The sequence below is a fragment of the Mya arenaria genome, chromosome 3 (genome assembly GCF_026914265.1).
Source record: "Mya arenaria isolate MELC-2E11 chromosome 3, ASM2691426v1".
NCBI classification, from domain to species: Eukaryota; Metazoa; Mollusca; class Bivalvia; order Myida; family Myidae; genus Mya; species Mya arenaria.
The window spans coordinates 72,094,495-72,118,050 of NC_069124.1; the positions used below are offsets into that span (position 1 = coordinate 72,094,495).

Below are 23,556 nucleotides of genomic sequence, written 5' to 3' on the forward strand. Positions count from 1 at the left end.
TACTTAAGTAAGGGTTGGCATATCTTCACCAAACTTTGTTTATAGGACCCTTTCAAGGGATTGCATTTGGGACTATTTGATCAAGGTTAAGGTCACTGTTACTAAAAATAGAAAACTGGTTGAAATTGAATAACTTTATTGGAGTTGACCTATCTTGACTAAGCTTGGTATACAGGTAGAGTTTATGGAGACCTTTCATGGAATTGTGTTAAGGGCCCCTGTGGTCTAGGTCAACGTCACTGTTACTAAAAAAGAGAAAAAAGGTGAAACTGAATAACTGATAGGGTTGACATAAACTTAGTAGTTAGGACGAGTTTATGGAGACCATTCATGGGATGTGTTGGGGCCCCTAGGGTCAAAGTCAAGGTCACTGTTTATTAAAATTGAAAAATGGTAGAACCTGAATAACTAGTTAGGGTTAACATATCTTGGTATTTGGGAAGATTTAAGATGACCTTTCATTGCATTTAGGGCCCCTGGGTTCAAGGTCACTGTTACTAAAAATGGGAAAAGGGTTAAAACTGAATCTAACATTGAAGGCTGATGTTCTTCTTTTATTTATTTATTTATTATTATCATTGAAAACATAGTTTGGTTGCATGCCATGTTTCTTGTTATTATATTTGATCAATTGATATTGATTCATCCAATCCTTGTTAAAAGTTGTAATAATTTATAACATTTTTTATGAGGATATGATTAATGAATATTAAATGAAGAAAAAATGCCAGACTGACCAGTGTTTTTTTTCCATTTTAATCCATTATGCATGTCTGAACAGGAATTTTGTCGGAAAACGTCAGATGTGTTTTAGTGATTTAGAGCTCTCATTCAGCAGTTTAAGTTTCTGAATATCAGACGAAATTACCCCCATGAGAATAGAATTTCCAATAAAACATTAAATAAAAAAATGCTTGAGTTTTAGTCTCTTGTGAGCGGAGGGCCAGATTAAACTATATAAATCATTTAATTTCTGCTGAAACCTTCTATAGCATTGTTTTGTAGTTCTTAAACAACTTGACATGTTACACTTGACTGAATTCAAAAAATATGAGTACATTGTTGTTTAAGGAAACAAAATTATATGCTTCGCAAATGGATAGCATAATTATAGATGCAGTTTTGTCTGTCTGATTATTCATCCGTCAGTCACACCCTTGTCCAGAGTACAAATAAGAAACAACTGATGGGGTTTGAAATGAAACTTGAAACATAGACAGAGGGGCATGTGCATATGTGCATTGCTGAACTCCCTGTCCTCTTTTATAGAATGCATGAGTAAGGATGACACTTGTCTAGATCATAACTCGTAAAGTACTGAAAGAATTTTATTGAAAATGAAAGACACTCGATCTGTAAAAAGAGGAAGTGGTGTGCCAAAAGAGCTTTATTCCTACCTTCCCTATTTACTCAATTAACTCCCCTTTACCATATTTTTGTGTCGCCTGATAAGGCGACACATAAGGGTTACTTTTGTCGGCGGCGGTGGCGTCCCGTTTTCAATTGTCCTGGACATATTTCGTAAAGTATTAGTGGTATGAACTTGAAATTTCATATGTAGATAGATCTCAGTGAGGGCAAGTGCAGAGAGTTATCAACTTGAAACTTCATATGTAGAAAGATCTCATTGAGGGCAAGTGCAGTGCACAAGAACCGTAACTCTTGCTTCCATATTTTTAGAGTTATTGCCCTTTGTTAATTTTCGTTGTAAATTTTTGTCCGACTTAATGTATTTACCTTCAGTTCAAATGCCACCTACACTTGAAATTTAAATGGCAACATCATTGTCAAAAATGCCAAAAATGCCTTTTCTAGGTTTTTCAACTGACCCTGTATTCCATTGGCATTTTAAGCACAAAATGATGCAGTTCTACACACCTTTACACACATTTCAAGTAAATCTCCCAGTCAGCTTAAAAATCCATCAAATCTTTTGTATGCTTTATGAGTGCTGACACCTCATTTTTTTTTTAAATAATTATGTTGGAGAAAGTTGCAAAAACCAGAAAATTACATAGTTTGATCAACCTGAGACATGATATATGCATTTAATAGATTATCAAATTTGTGAAAGAGGACACTTCGTAAACAATTTTTAAGCATTTTGGTCCTTTGAGTGAGAACAAGGACGAAGTAAGACATCTTTAGGTTCCATTTTCTGCTTGTATTAAACTTGTCCAGATTCAGAAATAAGTTGAAACCTTAAAAGTGATTTAAAACTCTGTTGATTTATTAGGTATGTGATGCTACTTTTCAAGAATTAATGGCTAAAGTCAGCAGGCAAACAGATTTAATTATTTCATTCCCTGAAAGTTGCAATGTTTGACTTTAGCCATATTGTGTATAGCTATGACTAAAACTTGAAAATAAGAGTGTTTTTATGTAAAATGGTTGGTTTTAATTTGTTTCAGATTCATCTCTCTCTTCTTTCAGGTGTTACAGTATTAAGTTGTCAACTTTGACAAAATGCCTTACTCAATCATTTCTATCCAAACTTAACCAAACTTAATATTATATATAAGATATTAATAGACCTAACATATTGCTCAAGTTTGAAAACCTGCCATATTAAAACATTCACTTTGGAGTAATGACCTTGAATTTTCAAATTTGACCATTTCTACATGTGTTCATTATATAATCAAGCTGAATAGTGATACATCTTACTCTATTAACATTATTTCTATGTATACTTCATAATCATTCTTCATTCCATAAGGTAATCACAGCAGACGTGAGACATACTCAATGTGCGGAATTCTTGTCTAGATTTTACCTTTTCAGCTTGTCTGTTGTTTCTTTTAGAAATGAAGTAAAGCTTTAGTCTTTGTCCGAGGTGGCTTATTGTTATCGTCATGCAAACTTTAATATATAGTGTAAATTTAAAGATATTGTCATGCAACTTACAATGACTATTAGCATACGTCTAGCTACCATAACAGAAATTTTGCATCCTCTTTCGGTGCCTGTGTTAAGAGCTTTGTAATGGGTCCACCATTTACGGCTTATAAAAGGTTAAAAGCTATTAAGAAAATAGGCCAATTACATATTTTATAAGTGGTCACAAATAAAGCAGTACTTAAAAAGACATTTATGTGCACATGACATGAACAGATTCTGATCTAAATAGCAAGACCATGCATACTAATGACATTTATTTATGAGAAAAACTAAAAAAAACTGTACAATTCAATTAGAGCAACAATTTTATTTAAATGTTACAGTAGCAAAACTCTAATTGACCTTTCAATTAACAGTTTCACTCACTTTGTTCACACCAAGGAATTGGCCTGATTTATGTAATTGGGTGCCCTTCATGAAAACAAATAAAACTAACTTTCATATGTGCAATTCATTATGAAACATTGGGGAAAAATAAGCAATGTCATTGAATATAATTGACATGTAATATGTTTATCATGTGATGTAAATTTTATCCTTGTAGGGGTGTGGTTGTAGAGAAAATCTGTGGCCTGATGTCCCTTGTACCTCGTCTGCAGGTCAACACAGAGCAGTTCCAGGTATGGGAGTGTTTTGTTAACCAGGTTTTCACATAGTGAACCCTGGTTATTAGAATGACGAATTTCATTGTTCTGGCGGGCGGGTGGCTGGGCGGCGTCAAACTCACCAATAAAACTGAATAACTTTAGTTAGGGTTGACATATCTTCACCCAACTTGGTATAAAGGAAGAGTTTATGAAGACCTTTCATGGGATTGCATTTTGAGGTCCCTAAGGTCAAGGTCACTGTTACTAAAAATAGAAAAACAGTTGAAACTGAATAACTTTAGTAAGGGTTGACATATCTTCACCCAACTTGGTATCAAGGAAGTGTTTATTGAGACCTTTCATGGGATTGCCTTTGGGGTCCCTAGGGTCAAGGTCAAGGTCACTGTTACTAAAAATAGAAAAATGGTTGAAACTGAATAACTTTAGTTAGGGTTGTCATATTTTGACCTCACTTGGTATAAAGGAAGAGTTTATGGAGACCTTTCATGGGATTGTGTTTGGGATCCCTAGGGTCAAGGTCACTGTTACTAAAAATAGAAAAAAAAACGTTGAAACTGAATAACTTTAGTTAAGATTGACATATCTTGACCCAACTTGGTATAAAGGAAGAGTTTATGGAGACCTTTCATGTCATTGCATTTGGGGGTCCATGGGGTCAAGGTCACTGTTACTTAAAATAGAAAAACGGTTGAAACTGAATATGTTTAGTTAGGGTTGACATATCTTGACCCAAAAGGAAGCGTTTATGGAGACCTTTCATGGGATTGTGTTTGGAGTCCCTAGGGTCAAGGTCAAGGTCACTGTTACGAAAAATAGAAAAATGGTTGAAAGTGAATAACTTGAGTCAGGGTTCACATATCTTGACCCAATTTGGTACATAGGAAGAGTTCTTGGAGACCTTTCATGGTAATTGTGTTGGGGGGTCCCTAGGGTCAAGGTCACTGTTACTAAAAATAGAAAAAACACACACAGGCTGAAGTTCTTCTGTCAATCAATGAAAACCTGGTTTTGTCGCATTGCGGCGTTTCTTGTTTCAAAATGAAATACCACATGATATCCTATAAAAGACACAGGGTGCTTGCCTTTGAGAATGCTGCGCACTAAAAAAGAACCATTTCCACCCATTCAGCACCTTCTTAAAATCTGTTTAATTGCAGGCAAAAACATGAAAAACTGACCAGTATCTGCTGCACCGTATCTTTTTACATACCTGGATGTGTAATTCAATAAAATTGTCCACCAAACTCATACCTTCACAGACAATATATCAATACATGATTTTTGGCAATATTTTATCGCACTGTCATTCTGTACAATAGGTTTTTTCAGCTCACCTGAACGCAAAGTGCTCTGCATGAGATATTGTGATAGGGTGATTGTCAGTCATCTGTCCGTCGTCAACATTTTCCTTAAAACAACTTCTCCTCCTAAGGCCCTTGAACAATTTCAACCAAACTTCACTGGAACTTTTGTAGCTCCTCCTCAGATTCCTTCAATTAATGTGGTTCCAGACAGAACTCTGGTTACCATGGTAATCGAAAGTAAAAACTTTGTAAATCTTCTATGAAACTGCTGGCCAAATTTCAACATAATAAAACAGAAATGGTCCTTAGGTGACCCTGTATCCAACTCCTTCACCCACTGTTGGTTCATAAAAAACATGGCTGCCATATGTCTAATGGAAAACTTCTCTTCAGAAACCATTGGCCTGATTTCAGAATATTTTCATAGAAGTGTTCCAATGTGACCCTTTCAACAAAATTATAAAAAATATCAATATAGTTTTATTGCTTTTTTATTGTTATTTTTTTTATATTTTTTACCAGGTTTTCAACAAAAACGGTTATTTGAATTGTGATGTTGTTTGGCGGGCGGGTAGATAGGCGTGTGGGAAGGCAGGTGGGTGGGCATTTACATTGGTTTCCACTCTATAACTAAAGCTCGTACTGATGGAAAGTCATGGAAGTTGCTGTGTAGGTGTAGAGTGGGATTGTTTTTTATTGGGGTGGGGTCAAGGTCAAGGTCATTGTTACTAAAAATAGAAATATGGTTTCCGCCCTACAATTTAAGTTATAATGGATATATGATTGAAAGTTGGCATGTAGGTAGCGTATGTGAGGAGCTAGCTTGAATTAGGATTGCTTTTTAGGGGAAAAATAGAAAAATGGTCTGCCCAATTACTTTAGGCAACTCCTACAGGATGATAAATGGCTATAATTTCTGATTGCCCACATTAAAAATCTGGTTTCTTCCCATTTGGGGATTTCAAAAAATTATATATTTTTATCTTTATTGTTTAACAATCATTAAAGATTTCAACTTGAAACTGCATGAACTTATTCATAGTAACAATGTGCTCTTTTGTGACAAGTTATATGACTCTAACTTTAATATATAACTCTAGCCCTTTGTAACATTTTAAACAAGTACATATTTTTCATGTTTTAGTAAGTCTGTGTAAAAAACAGGATGTTTTATAGTTTCACTTGGATAGTACCGGCGGGAGGTGTCCAGTATGATGTCTGAACAATAACTTTAGAACTCTTAAGGCCTTTGTTCAATAAGGTGTGAGATATATGGCATATTCATGACGTCAGCAGGTACCCTTAAATGGTGGAATGCCTTTCATAGGAAGAAATTGCATTTCATTTTTGTTTAGTGTTAAGGCCATCATTGTTCATGTCACAGAATCAGAAAATAGACCCACGAAAAAAAACCTGTGCATCTATTAAGGTATATGTGTTTAATAGGACATTTACAGTATGCAATTAACATGGATTGTTTGCAGGATCTCATATGCTATAAGTTCTTTTTAATCTCTTGAATTGAATTGTATCGAAGACAACGGTTAAAAAAAGTAAGTTTCCTCTTTTAAATTCTAACATTAGAAAAATATATGCTTAAAACCTATGTTTACTTGCGTGAAAATATTTGGAATGCTATATCTGTGGATATTTTCTTGTTCCCTGTTTGTAAGTTGTTTATATCTGAAATGACCTACCCTGTTGTCATGTGTTCATATCGGAAATGACCTTCCCTGTTGTCAGTTGTTCATATCTGAGATGACCTTCCCTGTTGTCAGGTGTTCATATCTGAGATGACCTTCCCTGTTGTCAGGTGTTCATATCTGAAATGACCTTCCCTGTTGTCAGGTTTCATATCTGAAATGAACTTCCCTGTTGTCAGGTGTTCCTATCTAAGATGACCTTCCCTGTTGTCAGGTGCTCATGTCTGAAATGACCTTCCCTGATGTCAGGTGTTCATATCTGAAATGACTTCCCTGTTGTCAGGTGTTCATGTCTGAAATGACCTTCCCTGATGTCAGGTGCTCATGTCTGAAATGACCTTCCCTGATGTCAGGTGTTCATATCTGAAATGACCTTCCCTGATGTCAGGTGTTCATATCTGAAATGACCTTCCCTGATGTCAGGTGTTCATATCTGAAATGACCTTCCCTGATGTCAGGTGTTCATGTCTGAAATGACCTTTCCTGTTGTCAGGTGCTCATTTCTAAAATGACCTTTCCAGTTGTCAGGTATTCATATCTGAGATGACCTTTCCTGTTGTCAGGTGTTCATATCTGAGATGACAAGGCGACTGTGGCTATACACACGGTCAGACAATGTTGGGGTGGTGAAAGCTGCCTACAGTGCCCTAGCCCACTACAGCAGGGAACATTTCCACTTGTCACACTTCCAGTACCAGGTAGGCAGAGAGATCTGTTCATTGTAGCAACATTTTTTAAATCAAAATGAAAGTCGCATTAAGTTTCATGACAAGCTAGATTACAAGCAATGTGATAAAAACAGCTTTAATGCTATTGGTAACAGCTACTTGCTTGTAATTAAATATTTTGACCTCAAGTTGAAGGTCAAAATCACAACCACTGGAAATAACAAGAAGTAAGATATATGATAATGATGTTTGACTTCAGTGATATCAGGTAGTGTTACAGTTACTAAATTAATTAAAAAATCTTATAACTTAACATGAAAGGTTTATCCTTCAGTTCATGGTCAGATTTCAATATTTGGAAAAAGGTATTTAGAAATGCTTGACAATATCTTCTGAGGGAAAGAAAAAGTTAATATGTGAAAGTGAACTGTTTGCTGAAGTTGATAATATTATGTTTTTGGACTGGTTTCCAGGTAGTTGAGGAGTTTGTGGTGCAGGCCCAGGCAATGTTGGAGCAGGAAATCAGTTCAGGAGTGACAACTGGCTCCATTGACACCGTGATGCCTGAGGTGCCAGGGGTGTGCTACATCAGACAGCTGCAGCAGCTTACAAACGCTTCAAGTCCAGGTACCAAATAGGGCGAGACATCTGTTGACATGTTGAAACATGATGTATATAATCCTATGATGAAAAGAGCAAATGGTCTCATGAAATATTCATGGCTTCCTGATGTTTTGAACTACAGAAAGTCCAGATGTTTTTACTGCCGAAGCAACTGTGCCATATAGGGAAATGTTTATTGACGCCAATTACCATCTTATTAACGGAAAGGAAGGCATATTTATTGGTAAAGGAATTGCATTTTATCTGACTTGATGTTAAAAAAAATAAAATCTTTCTTGAGATTGTGTCAAAATTGCAGTTGCTTTTATTTTTTTAAACAACTGATTTAACATACTTGGGTGAGTATATTTGATAAGATATTTTTAGATTTATCTACTATTTTTTAGCAAATATGTTAATTCAAATACTATTGATTCTAGGTTACAATGACCTACTTAGTTCCTTGGTGGCAGAGGAGGTGGCAAGCCTACCAAGGGGTATTTACTTTACATCACTACGACAACCAGGGGCACTGGCCAACCAGAATAAAGCCCTTGCTGGGATCCCAACCTTTATACAGGCTCAGTATGAGAAAACAAAACAACTGGGACTTCGACCAAGTCTGGCTGGTATGTTTGTGTACTTATAGGAGTAGTTGTTGCTAGATGTAGTAAATGCTTACAAATAAGATCTCTTGTGCCACTTCCATATTTACATAGAAATAGACATAAATAGTCTAATAAATTGACATTTAGAGTTTGATAGAGTAACATCATTATATTGCAAAAGTTTATATATTTTACAGATTTTAGTATCTATTACCTACAGTCACAATAAATAATTATGTTGTTTTTAGCTCACCTGAGCCCAAAGTGCTCCAGGTAAGCCATTGTGATCGGTCTATGTCTGGCTATATCAAGTCTGTCAGTGTATAATCAACTGTATCAAGTATATCAATGTGCAGGCAAATGTATCAAGTCTGGCAGTGTGAAGGCAACTGTATCAAGTCTGTCAACTGTATCAAGTATGTCAGTGTGCAGGCATATGTATCAAGTCTGTCAGTGTGCATGCAACTATATTATGTCTGTCAGTGTGCAGGCAACTGTATCAAGTATGTCAAAGTGTATTTAACTGTATCAAGTCTGTCAGTGTGCAGGCAACTGTATCAAGTCTGTCAAAGTGTATTCATCTGTATCAAGTCTGTCAGTGTGAAGGCAACTGTATCAAGTCTGTCAAAGTATATTCAACTGTATCAATCCATTCGTGTGCAGGCAACTGTATCAAGTCCGTCAGTGTGAAGGCAACTGTATCAAGTCTGTTAAAGTGTATTCAACTGTATCAAGTCCGTTCGTGTGCAGGCAACTGTATCATGTCCGTCAGTGTGCAGGCAACTGTATCAAGTCTGTCAAAGTGAATTCAACTGTATCAAGTATGTCAGTGTGCAGGCAACTGTATCAAGTCTGTCAAAGTGTATTCAACTGTATCAAGTCTGTCAGTGTGCAGGCAACTGTATCATTTCCGTTAGTGTGAAGGCAACTGTATCATGTCTGTTAAAGTGTATTCAACTGTATCAAGTCCGTTCGTGTGCAGGCAACTGTATCATGTCCGTCAGTGTGCAGGCAACTGTATCAAGTCTGTCAAAGTGAATTCAACTGTATCAAGTATGTCAGTGTGCAGGCAACTGTATCAAGTCTGTCAAAGTGTATTCAACTGTATCAAGTCTGTCAGTGTGCAGGCAACTGTATCATTTCCGTTAGTGTGAAGGCAACTGTATCATCTCTGTCAGTGTGAAGGCAACTGTATCAAGTCTGTCAAAGTGTATTCAACTGTATCAAGTATGTCAGTGTGCAGGCAACTGTATCAAGTCTGTCAAAGTGTATTTAACTGTATCATGTATGTCAGTGTGAAGGCAACTGTATCAAGTCTGTTAAAGTGTATTCAACTGTATCAAGTCCGTTCGTGTTCAGGCAACTGTATCATGTCCATCAGTGTGAAGGTAACTGTATCAAGTCTGTTTGTGTGCAGGCAAGTCTGTCAGTGTGCAGGCAACTGTATCAAGTCTGTCAAAGTGTATTCAACTATATCAAGTCCCTTCGTGTGCAGGCAACTGTATCATGTCCGTCAGTGTGCAGGCAACTGTATCAAGTCTGTCAAAGTGTATTCAACTGTATCAAGTCCGTTCGTGTGCAGGCAACTGTATCATGTCCGTTAGTTTACAGGCAACTGTATCAAGTCTGTCCAAGTGTATTCAACTGTATCAAGTCCGTTCATGTGCAGGCAACCGTATCAAGTCTGTCAAAGTGTATTCAATTATATCAAGTCGGTTTGTGTGCAGGCAACTGTATCATGTCCGTCAGTGTGCAGGCAACTGTATCATGTCCGTTAGTTTACTGGCAACTGTATCAAGTCTGTCAAAGTGTATTCAACTGTATCAAGTCCGTTCGTGTGCAGGCAACTGTATCATGTCCGTTAGTTTACAGGCAACTGTATCAAGTCTGTCAAAGTGTATTCAACTGTATCAAGTCCGTTCATGTGCAGGCAACCGTATCAAGTCTGTCAAAGTGTATTCAATTATATCAAGTCGGTTTGTGTGCAGGCAACTGTATCATGTCCGTCAGTGTGCAGGCAAATGCATCAAGTCTGCTTTATAGGAGTTAAATAATATTGATATATCCAATAACTGTTTTTTGTTATATTGATAATGTATAAATATTTTGATGTTTGGCATTTGATGTTTAACAAAATTGAGTGAGTTTAAGTACAAAGATAGTGTTGTTGTTGTTTCAACATGCAATTATATTTTTTACACAAAATGTTAAAAATGTGTTCCTTTAAGGTTTTATACAAACTGATACATCAATTACAATTTAAACGTGATTGCAAATAAATAAAAGTATACGCACAACCAAACGGAAGTTTTTTTTAGATGTGTAATTCTTATTTTAACACATGCTTCATTTATTTTACCAGCAAATTAACTTTTAAGACTGCATTTAAATGAATATTTCATAATTGTGATATAATTATAAGCAATAAATGCGTGCCTCTGATTTTTAAACTGGGTTATTAATTAAAGTACATAACACAAAAAAAAACAAAAAGATGATTTATCACACCAAAAGTGATCAATGCATACCCTGTCCCTCTTTAGCCGCATCCTTTTTAAACCCTGGCTAAAGCCCTAAAAGGATGTAACCAGACAGATAATGTACTTCACAGTTCATGCATGTTAACTCCATATAACAGGTCCAGGGTCGTGTCTGTAATATTTTCCAAATTTCTGATTGGTTTAATTACATAATTTAATGATAAATGCAGATGTTTACATGCCAAGACAATTAATATTAAGTATTCAATAAATTATAAATTGCATTCCTGGACACATAAAATGCATCTTATAAAGTGCATTATAATTTTTGCAGTTAAATCATTCTTATATTAATAAAATGTTTATTTGAAGGAATTTACCATTGTAAATAATTTTTTGCCAATTCAATCAAAACACATGCAATGATAAATGTGAAATTGAACTTTGGGTCGCGGGTGCTGGCAGTACTGGATGCTGGTATTGACAACTATCTAGCAAGTATGCTTAGCACTTGGATCTTGACTAGGAAAACCCACAGTTGAGAATGGACGTGTAGAGTCACAAAAACAAAAATCATAATGACTGAAGCGGCTGTTAATATGGACTACTTGTAAACTTATATAGGGAAATATTTTTAAAATCTTCTTGTTTGAAACTGCTAGGCCCAGACCTTCAATAATTTTTATGTTGCATCATAGTATAGTGATCCTCTACAAAAATTATGCCCCTAGGGTAAAAGCTAGCCCCACCTTTTTCGACCTTCTTTCTCATTTTTGAAGCTACAGCAGACATTTGTGCTCAACTTTTAAAACAAATATCAATGTTGTACTTAGATGAACTTGACTGTGATGTCTGACCTACATTTTTATTTTTGAAGCTATAGCAATGCAATTTGGACCATGCGTAGAGATTTGCAAAAAATATCAATGATGTCCTAAGATGACTATTGAAGGGGATCTTTTGACCTACCTTCTTATTTTTGAAGCTATAGCAATGAAATGTTCCTCTTCCCGGATTGTTGAAATAATACCCATGGGTTCAAAATCGGCCCGTCCACAAGGGTCAGTGTTACATAAAGATATTAAGATTGTGCAACATTGTGTGTTGGTAACAAAGGTCAGTTTTTTACTTAGGTGAGCAATTTATGGTCAGCATGGCACACATGTTTCTTTATCTGTATTGAATGATTACCTAAATATATGACAAAAAGAGTACAATTTAGTGCATGTTTCTTAAACAGCATATTTGAAAATTAATACTTCCAATTGGATCTGATCTCTAGCTGCCTTGCTGTTGTGTTACGACCCACCAGTGGAAGTCGGGAGGGACGGCCGTCCACGGAAACACTACCGCATGTCCCACGGGAAGAACTTTGAGGCAATGTTTACGAGCCTGTTACAGGATGTACAGGTCCAGCCGGCGGACTGGCACCGCACTTTGGGGCTCCCACAGGCCTGGGCGGGGTTCACAGAGAGACTATTTGCTTCCATGGTCCAGGTATGGAAATTCATTTTTATGTGCATAGAGTAAGGAAAATGAAAACACTTTTTAAAGATTTGTTTTGTTCGTGAAATATAAACAAATGTAGTGTTTCGTAAATAAGAGTTATAAGGACCAAAAATTAATTTGCAGTTGCCCTATAGTCTGCACATTCAGTATAGGTGGTTGTGTCCACACTGCAACTTTGTCATGCATTTGGTGAATTTGAAATGAAGTTGCACAGATTTTTGGCACATAAAGGCCACAAATTATGTGCATGATTCACTCCCTATCTCAAAGTTCAAGGTCGCATTTAAATGTTGATCCTAATTAAAGGCTGCGGATATGAAATAAAGAGGCACATAAAGGCGACTTGTCGGGTGAACAGGTCGGTGCATATAGGTACACACTACTTGATATGTCACCTGAAACTCTTAGGTCCCTACCTCGTAGTTCTTCCCTCCTCTACACAAGAGGTCATCAATAATGGGGCCCTACATATATGCTTCAAGTTAGCTTTTTTTAATTGTATGAATATTCCGTAATTACCGCTTCATTCACTCATTTTGAATTACCTTGACGTACAGAAATAACACAAACTGTTTTGAAAAACATTCACTGTATTTAGATATATAAGGGGCGGGACAGTTAAGTGAGTCAAATAATATCTCATTACCGATTATACACACATAACAGAATTATCAATGCAAAAAACAGTCAATAATATGCGACACAATGACATATATTCATAAATTGCTAGCATTTTGTAATCCGGGGCTAATTGCTTCTTCAAATAATAAACTACATTTCAACTTGATCATGTCTCATAGACTGGAAATTTTGCTAAATATCATTAACACATGTCATACAAAATCCATATAAAATATTCTGCGTCTGTTCAGTTTGACTGTCCAAAGCTGAATGACAAAATTGACTGAAAACTCAATTTTCTCTGATATGCTGACTTCAAACACTTCAAATACCGCCACCTAGCGCTCAAAACATATAACCAGGAAAAATAGTTTTGTTAGTAAGTCAAGCTAAAAAAATTGTCAAGCCATTTTGGGGGTCTTCTTCATTTACAGTAACAGATTTTTAAGTTTGCTTGAGGAACAACACACTCTTTAATAACAACTTAGAGATAGTGAAGTGTATGGCCCTTCTTGAACATATGGAAATTCAGCAAATCAATTCACCTTTCATGGAACTTGAAGTCTTTATAAGACTTATGCATCAATATTATTATGGCAATTTGAACATGCGTGTCGCACAAGAACCATACCCCTGAACCCAATCGGCCCCGGATTCAGATTGTTTACCTTGAAAGTATTTAATTTAGCTAATGGATGTAACTTTTATTAGAGCTTGAACGATTTTGGATGGATAAGAATAAAACATGAAGCATCAATAGATGATTTGTGTGTTGTACAAGAATCATTAATGAGATCATTTTTCACAAAATCAAAATTTATTAAAAAGTTATTTAAATTTTGAAAGATTGTTTAATAGTGATAGGGACAAATGTGCTCAATAAAAACAAAAACAACTGTTTTTTGTTTCCAAATTCATTCCTTAGACCTGCATGGCCCATATTGGCATAGTTATCCCGGTTGACATATGACATGCCTTCAAACTGCTCCCAACTGTCAAATATGCTTCGGGCCCCCAATATCACATCTGGTGATGGCTTCAGTAACATTAAAATAAAAATCAGCGCAGCAGGACTTTGATGTAAGTTGGCAATGTTGCACTGACTAGGCAATCAGAATCAACTGAATGTATTCCAGGCACGTAGGACCGAGGTTGAGGCCCAGCTGAGTCGGGATTTTATTGACGTGAAAGAGAGTGAGGAGAAAACTGCTGCTGCTTGGCTCTGGTATGTAAGGGAAGCAATGCTGGTTCTATGGTACACTCTAATATAGGACACAAAAGCCCTGTTCAAACACTTTGATATGGTTATTTTGTTTGGTGTTGGCATGCTAGGTGTTCTTTCATATGGCTGTATAGAAAGTTTGATCTGGGAATAAAAATGGTTAATTATGAGTTTCAAAACACTGTTGATTTTATCAGAGCATTTTTAAAAAAGAAAAATGGGGGGAGAGTTTATACCAGATTGGTTATTTGCATTAGGTTAAAAAAAATGAGAACAACCTGAGTCTCTTATATGTTTTTCTTGGTTTAAGGAATGATCATATACTTTATTTTCAAGTTTTACATTTCTTAAGTCAAAGTGTATGACATTTGTTAATTAACCTTAAAATATCTGTGGAAAACTGACTGTTCATGTCTTTGATGTTGAAATATATATGTCCCTTTTTTAGCTCAAAATTCTTTAATAATTGAGTTACCTCTCTCATTTCAAATTAAAAGAAATTCCAGAATTGTATTGATATCAGGTTTCCACATTTTGTAAAGGCCAAATGTTATAATATAATTATATTAGGCTCTTCAGAACATTCTTTTGTCCTCAATAATAATATAAATGACATTTAGTCAATTTCAGGTTTTAATCCTGACAGTTTTAAATGAGAGTATCTGATTTCAAGACATCATGTAAAGAGAAGTGATTAGAAATAATATTGCTTATAACCATTACATTTACAGGGCAAGGGATGCAATCGTGGACAATATTAAAAAAGCAACAAAGTGAGTCTTTATGAAACTTAGTGTAAACAAATGTTGCATAACTGTTGTCACAAAAATAAGATATGCTCCGAAAACTATAAAAAATAACATAAAATTTTAAAATAAATACTGTATAGAGAATTTTTTCTCTACAGAAATACAATTTATACTGTGCTTGCATAATTGTTCAATCTTTACAAAAACTCGTGATATTGTATACTATAATGGCCAAAATTCAATAACTGTTCAAATTGCTAGTTGCACTGGGCAATGATGGCACTTAAATTGTCATGTACAATTTTTTCAATAATGGCTAATGAGTGGTCTATAATAACGCTCCTTAAGGCATTCCCATTCAAATTAGAAAGCTAGTTTAGAATACATTTACTTCAAAAACAAAAAAGCGGAATTCTTTTAGTAGGAGCTTCGAGGAAATCACTAATGGGTTTAATGCAATATTACCTTCGTTATTGTTTTAGTAATATTTAACTATCAGTACTATGAACTATCCATTGGCAAGCTCTATTATATGTGCAACACGTACTTTACAGAGGTAATCCTACAATACAATGGAACGCAGTTTTAGCCCTGAGTGGTCTCGCCACTGCCACCCAGCGCTATGTTACCAGTCTTGACAGAGAGGAACTCAAACGCACCAATCAGATCACAGAACACATAAGCCATTCCCATTGGCTAATGCTAGTGCTGGATTCTCTTATGTCATTGGTGGATTTTACTTTCACGCCCAAGGCTGGCATGCTAGGTCTTTGTCAACAGGTAACTAAAATTCTAATTTGAAATATTGATGTAAAATAAGTAAATCATACCTTTGAATTAATTGTTGGAGTTGAATTGAAATTAATTTATTCATACAGTTGTGTAGACATTCAATGAAATACTACTGTCATGTATGTGCTGCTTGCTAGATTTATCATATAGATAAAACACAATGACATAGTTCTCTAACTCCTTCAGAGAGCAGCAGATGACAGGTTGCCCGCCAGTGTGCTGGCCCAAGCTTCTGGAGTTCTAGCACTGTGCCAACTGACTCCCATCATTATGGCCAACTACTCGGGTAGGAAATGACCTGAGCTCTACATTTTTATATCAGAAAATAACCACAATAGATACATTTATTTCTTGGTTTTTAAAGCTAGATAGGCTGTGTTAGTACAAATAAAGGTTATAACATGTATCTTTTCATAATATCTTTGACTTCGTTGTATCAGTTTGCATCATCATGTCTACAAGGTAATGAAAAGTTCCAGTATTGTTGGCATTATTTCCAGAGCTGGTGTACACACTACTGGAGCATTTAACAGGCCGGTTGCCAGGACAACAGGGCGATGAGGAGTTTCCACCAGTGTTACAACTTATCCATGGATACGGCATTGGGTTGCTGTTGTCCAGACTTGTACAGGAGAATTTTCCCGATGTGGCTGGCTCAAAGGGCGCCATCGCTGTAATGACCTCCCTTGACAAACTGGAAGAGAGTTGCTTTTCTGATGTAGAACATAGGTACGGTTCAAGAATTAGGATGTTTCTAGCTTAACGATATGAAGAATAATGGGGTCTATACTACCTGCCCTGTCATCAACATCACCTTGGATAAAGTTTACCATGCAAGCACATTTAACTAAAAATCCCTGCAAGTACAAGCTTTTGCATAGGACATGATGTCTTCCAAAACATCAAACCTACTTAATTAACCATAGGACATCATGTCTTCCAAAACATCAAGCCTACTTAATTAACCATAGGACATCATGTCTTCCAAAACATCAAACCTACTTAATTAATCATAGGACATCATTTCTACCAAAACATCAAACCTACTTAATTAATCATAGGACATCATGTCTTCCAAAACATCAATCCTACTTAATTAATCATAGGACACCATGTCTTCCAAAACATGAAGCCTACTTAATTAATTATAGGACATCATGTCTTCCAAAACATCAAACCTACTTAATTAACCATAGGACATCATGTCTTCCAAAACATCAAGCCTACTTAATTAACCATAGGACATCATGTCTTCCAAAACATCAAACCTACTTAATTAACCATAGGACATCATGTCTACCAAAACATCAAACCTACTTAATTAATCATAGGACATCATGTCTTCCAAAACATCAAACCTACTTAATTAATCATAGGACATCATGTCTTCCAAAACATCAAACCTACTTAATTAATCATAGGACATCATGTCTTCCAAAACATCAAACCTACTTAATTAATCATAGGACATCATGTCTTCCAAAACATCAAACCTACTTAATTAATCATAGGACATCATGTCTTCCAAAACATCAAACCTACTTAATTAATCATAGGACATCATGTCTACCAAAACATCAAACCTACTTAATTAATAATAGGACATCATGTCTTCCAAAACATCAAACCTACTTAATAATAGGACATCATGTCTTCCAAAACATCAAACCTACTTAATTAATCATAGGACATCATGTCTTCCAAAACATCAAACCTACTTAATTAATCATAGGACATCATGTCTTCCAAAACATCAAACCTACTTAATTAATCATAGGACATCATGTCTTCCAAAACATCAAACCTACTTAATTAATCATAGGACATCATGTCTTCCAAAACATCAAACCTATTTAATTAATCATAGGACATCATGTCTTCCAAAACATCAAGCCTACTTAATTAATCATAGGACATCATGTCTTCCAAAACATCAAACCTACTTAATTAACCATAGGACATCATGTCTTCCAAAACATCAAACCTACTTAATTAATCATAGGACATCATGTCTACCAACCAAAACATCAAACCTACTTAATTAATCATAGGACATCATGTCTTCCAAAACATCAAACCTACTTAATTAATCATAGGACATCATGTCTTCCAAAACATGTCTTCCAAAACATCAAACCTACTTAATTAATCATAGGACATCATGTCTTCCAAAACATCAAACCTACTTAATTAATCATATGACTCCATCTTGCATTTTATGCAAATGGTGGCTCTTTTTTATTTCACTTAAAAATGCTGGTTAAGGTTTTCCATGTAAGCACACATAAACTTATATCTCAGTGAATACATCATGTATTACATTGAAACTTTAGGCATTTATTCCCAAACAATCTATCCTACTGAACTAATCCAGTCAGATAATTAACTTGCATGTAATGCAAATGTTATAGAAAGCAGGCAAGTAGTCAAGGGCACTGTCTCTGTGACAGCTCTTGATCAAAAGTATTATAAATTATGAAGAGTACATAATTTTACATTTGGTATTAGCTAATATTAATGTTAAATAAACATGTAAAAAAGAACTGTATTTTTTGTGTCACCTACAAGTCATAGCTTTTCCATAAGGATTACTATATCAAGTGGCAGGGTGGTGTCAGCATCACACTTTTCTTTCTGATCATTAACTTTTGAACAACTTGGTGTAGTGTCTTCGAACTTTTGTTTGCTCATTGGTCATAACAAGTCAGGGAATGACCCCTTTTTATTGTGGGTTAAAGGATCAACATTTACTAGAGACATTTACTAAAAAATGTACCCGCATTTACGATCAGAATCCTTTAATGATTTGGTGTGAACTCTTGAAATTGTCAATGTCATGAAATGACCCTTACAGTTAAAAAAGTACTGTTCCTGTTGACATTCATGAAAAATAAATAAGGAGTGTTGGATCACTAACTTAAACACCAATTGGTGCAGAGTTATTATACTCGGTATGGTCATAATTTATTTCGATTTTGTGTTCAGTAGCAAGGGCAATGGTGACCTTTACTAGAAAAATTAAAAATTAAAATTAAATTCTGATCAATAATTTTTTAAGCACTTGGTGAAAAGTCGTCAGATTTGGTATGTACGGTACATTTCAAGCATATGAAAGGGTCATGGTCTGTAAACAGCCCCTTTTTATTTTATAGTCAATAGGTCAAGATCATGGTGACCTTTACCAGAATTGTTTTGATCAGAAACATTTCAACAACTTTTGGTAGAGTCTTCAAACCTTGTAAGCACATTGGTTATTGCCAGGAGATGACCCTGATTGATACGCCCTTTTTTATTCCGGTTTGGGATATTTTTAATCTCATTTGAAAGTGGATATTTTGAAATGTGTGTAGATTCTAAGAAAGTACTAGAACCTGTTTATGTTGATGTTTTCTAGAGCGGGTGCCATGTTGGGTGTGCGTGAAGTTCTATGCAGCTTGTGTCAGGAGGGTAAGACCGATTCCCGTGTCCATGTGGTTGCTACATTGAGAAAGCTACAGGCCAACCTGAAAGGCCTTGACCCCTCTCATGCGATGTTCCAGGTTGGTATCATTGTTTGGTAGCCTGTCTCAGGAGTGTAGATTGAGTCTTTATGGCCACCACCCTGAAGAACCTACAGGCCAGTCTGTATATAGGGCAATACATTTAAAACATTGGGTTGGATGACAAATGTATGCTAGGTTTATTTGATTTTGAAAATTAAAACTTTAATTTTTGACACTAGCTTATTTAAATTTTGAAGTTTTAGATCTTACACTTTTTTGTTGTAAACTTTTTGGTAAGATTACCACTATTAGAACAATATATATTTGTGCTCCTGTACTAAAGAGTCAAATCTGTTATTGCTGTGGACATAATGAGACAAATATAACCACTACACGTATTGATCAAAACTTGACAATTAAATTCTACTTCTCATGAGCACCCACACATGTATTTCAGCCTGTATGTGTGGTGTTGTCCAGTGTGACTGGGAGTGCTTTCATCACCAACACAGTGGATATAGAGACTGCTGACACCACCTGTATGCTCCTCCAAAATCTTGTACAAAACAACCCAGAGGTACTGCACCCAGGCAATATTTTAATGTTTTCTCATTGCTTTGTGTACATTGATTTACATCTTTCCTTCTATCTCTGCATGTCATCAATATTTTCTCTTTCTGTTGATATTGAACATACTAGAAAATAATAATAAATGTGTATGGTATAATTTCTTATGTAATACATGTCCCCAGAGTGCTGGTGCATCACTGGGGCTAGGTACCCTGTGCTACAGTCTCCAAGTGGGAGGCCATCCAACTGTGGATCAGACCAAGGCCTCCCTGCAATCTGATTGGCTGAAAACTATTGGTGCTGCAGGTACCTCACCTTTGAGAAAACTGGCTGCTGTCAATGGACTTCTTGCATCTGTTGGGCTGGAGAAAGGATCCTTGAATGTAAGTTTTGAGCTTCTTACTAGTGTAATTTATATTTTTTGTTCATTACAGCATTTGTCGTAAAGCAGACACTTTACATAATTACATTTCAGTTTTTTTATTGTCTTGAACCTGTTGTTTAATTGTTGAAAACCCTCACAGATATGCATAGGGGATATAGTAGTGGTAGGCGTAGGTGGGTGCGTTAAGGCATTCTTGTCTGGTAAAAAAGTAAAGAAGTTTTTGAGGTATTGACTTCAAACTTCATATACAGATATATCTCATTTAGGAGAAGGGCAGTGCATAAAAAACATAACTCTGGCTGCAGTATTATTTTAATTATTGCCCTTCATTATTTTTCACATGCTTTTTTGTCCTGAGCATAACTTGAAAAGTCTTTGAGGTATTGACTCAACTTCATGTACAGATATATGTCTTTGAGGAGAAGGGCAGTGCACAATAACCATAACTCTGGCAACAGTAGTTTTTTAGTAATTACCCTTTGCTTAATTGTAATTTTTTAGTAATTACCCTTTGTTTTATTGTAATCTTTTGTCGTAAGGTGAAGTTAATACTGTTCTTATTTCGGTGGGGATATGGCAGTGTTTTTTTTCTTATTATGAAATATAGATCATACGGTAAATGACGGTATACCAAACAGTCCATTCACTTGCATGTAATCATTAATTTAATTTTCAGGTTGATTTGAGCTCTACAGAATCCAAAATGCAGACAGATCCCTTCATTAAAGGTGCCTTTGACCTTCTAACACTTAGTGATACCAGTGCACCTGGTGACCTCATTAGTCTCCAGGCAACCACCGTCTGGTTGCTAGGGAACCTGTACATGTCATCTTCTGCTGTGTCATTTAGTTCAAATACAGGTAAGGAAAATTATTTTGTTATCAAGTGTGTCAAATTTGAATTGTTTGACTGCAATGTTCTCTTGGCAAAACTCCATTTTCATTTTGTCAAACAAAAGTGTGTTTGTTATTTCCAGCACCAAGCAATTACAGCTACCTGCCAGAGGCCAGTGTCCTTAGAGCGACTATTGACTTCCTCATTGTAGCTGGAAAACAAGGTATGCTGGAAAACAAGGTATGATATATGCCTAATTATTTGAATTAAAACTAGTTCCAGGAATACAGTTGTTTGTTCAGGTATCACTATTCTTTTGTTTAGAAGTAAAGGTAATTGAATGCCAAAAACATGTGGCAAGTTTTGTGTTATTTGTTATGAAAACAAATCGGCCTTATTATAACCAAAGTAAATGAACAAGTGTTCCCTTCAAGGTCCAGAGAAGGTGTCCCCGTCAGATGTAGAGGTATGTCTGAAGAGTCTCCAGGAGAAGATAACTGGCATATTACCTCCCTTGAATTGGATGGCAGTGCTCTCCCCTCTCATAAAATTGCCTTTTGGTAGGTTTGATTATTTTTCACATGTGGAATGAATACTTAGGCCAAATAAAAAAATAGGTCTGTTTCAGGTTACGCTGCAAAAAAAAAATAGGGTAGGTAGGTCAGATTTTTATTTTATTTTTGATATATTGATTTCATTTGACTCCAGACTGTAACATTTAATATACATTAATGAAGACAGGATAATCTTCTTTAATAGAGTGGATCAGCAAATTTACCATATAAGCCATCAGCTAGGAAACCTCAATGCTTTCAAGAGGACCTGAGGGTTCAGGTACGAAGAACAAGTAACATGCAGGTTTTATTGCCAAAATTGCACACTTAAGTCTGATGCATATTAATCCCAAAGTCAGTATCTGACACATTTGTATCTGACACGAAAATATAGTGTAACAATTCCAATATACCTATAGTGCAACACTTGAAATATACCGGCCACACAAGCACAAATTTAATACATTCATAAATCCATCTCATATATTGTCACATTGGCACAATAACTCACTATTAAAGTAAATATAAATATAAATGATACATTATATAAATTATACATGCAGTTAGTGAGTTATAGCACCAAGATAACCAATAGTTTGGCATACAAAACTATTTCTCAATGACATACTATTTAAATGAGCTTTATAATCTGTTACACTTATACGACACTTGCAAAAAAATGCAAAATGCTTCTTTATAGCTGAGAAATAAAATTGTGAAACATTTAAAACAAGAAATGTTTGTATAAGACAACCGACATATTAAAATATAAACTCTACACAATGCTTCTAAAACTTAGAACCAACAACAGCCATTTTAATATAATTTGTTCCTATTGACCTTATTGGTTACCAGCTAGATACAATTTAAATGAAGTTAATGCATACTTTGATAAGATTTACCTTTTGCGTTTTATCTTTATAAGGGATTGTTGGGATAAGAGTGAGGTTTGGGCACTTAAACTGGTTTAAACCCCCAGTAAATTTCCATTTTACTGACCGTTCCAAGGCGGTACCTAACAATTCTTGATAAACATACCAATTATTTTTATACATAAAACCCTAACCCTTTACTAGTTCTGCATTTAAAGGAAGGGAGGAACATTTGAACCGAAGGACATGGGCCCCAAATTGAAGTATGTCTTGGAGTGGCAAATTCAAATCAACCAGAAAAATACATTGTAAAAATACTGATTGGTGGGGCACGCCTTGATAGCACAGTGGTATAGCATAGTGGAAGAGTGTCAACTACATGTGCGGGGTGTCTAGGGTTTAATCTCAGCTATTTCATATAAAATGCCAGAAAATGGTACTGACAGCTGACAGTGAGCCTGTACAATACCTGTAGGTACCAAGCAGTCTTCCAGCACACGCTCGGCACAAGGATGCTTTTGGTCTCTTGTGTTTATATGTGGCATAACAAGTTGGTAATGTGTATGGTCTATGGAAGTAAATGAATGGAAGATGCCTCAACCAACATAAATTTAATACTGTAGTGTTGGGATTATGAGTCCTCCAGGACAGACAACACTCTAGAAAATTTTATAGAATTTAAGGATCTAGCGTACAAAAAGAAAAGAAATATAAAAATTGTTAACCCGATTACACTTCAAATGGTCACATTTTTCCATTTCAATATCGATCGTGGATGCCGCCATTTTGCTTCCGGTATAGTTAAAAAACTGTTCGTGCTTCCTCATCATCTTCCGTTTCGTACCCATTTTATTTTGTAACAAATGTTTTTCGTACCCAAATCGCATTTTTTTTTTTCGTGATAAAATATGTTAGGATCGGCGGGAAAAAATAGGGTCGGTCGGGTTACCTGAAACAGACCTGTTTTTTTATTTGGCCTTATGAGTTTCTGAACTTCAAGCATAGGAGATGTCTCACATTGGAGAGTTGATATTTGAAGTATTTTTGGTTAGTGTTTAATGTTGTCATCAGGTTCAACCATCTAAACCAAA

At 35.7% G+C, this 23,556-nt stretch overlaps 1 protein-coding gene across 1 annotated transcript in view; it reads left to right on the forward strand.

Annotated features, from left to right (window-relative positions):
* Positions 1 to 23,556, forward strand: part of LOC128227477 (focadhesin-like) — a 194,284-nt gene that overhangs the window by 164,971 nt on the left and 5,757 nt on the right. The window contains exons 17-32 of the mRNA XM_052938054.1: positions 3,446 to 3,521; positions 7,080 to 7,214; positions 7,658 to 7,811; positions 8,228 to 8,416; positions 12,158 to 12,372; positions 14,142 to 14,230; positions 14,959 to 15,000; positions 15,531 to 15,756; positions 15,955 to 16,054; positions 16,269 to 16,497; positions 19,163 to 19,307; positions 19,708 to 19,827; positions 20,003 to 20,203; positions 20,882 to 21,065; positions 21,182 to 21,262; positions 21,474 to 21,599. Coding sequence (XP_052794014.1) covers positions 3,446 to 3,521; positions 7,080 to 7,214; positions 7,658 to 7,811; positions 8,228 to 8,416; positions 12,158 to 12,372; positions 14,142 to 14,230; positions 14,959 to 15,000; positions 15,531 to 15,756; positions 15,955 to 16,054; positions 16,269 to 16,497; positions 19,163 to 19,307; positions 19,708 to 19,827; positions 20,003 to 20,203; positions 20,882 to 21,065; positions 21,182 to 21,262; positions 21,474 to 21,599 — 2,312 coding nt within the window. The remainder of the gene's footprint in view (positions 1 to 3,445; positions 3,522 to 7,079; positions 7,215 to 7,657; positions 7,812 to 8,227; positions 8,417 to 12,157; positions 12,373 to 14,141; positions 14,231 to 14,958; positions 15,001 to 15,530; positions 15,757 to 15,954; positions 16,055 to 16,268; positions 16,498 to 19,162; positions 19,308 to 19,707; positions 19,828 to 20,002; positions 20,204 to 20,881; positions 21,066 to 21,181; positions 21,263 to 21,473; positions 21,600 to 23,556) is intronic.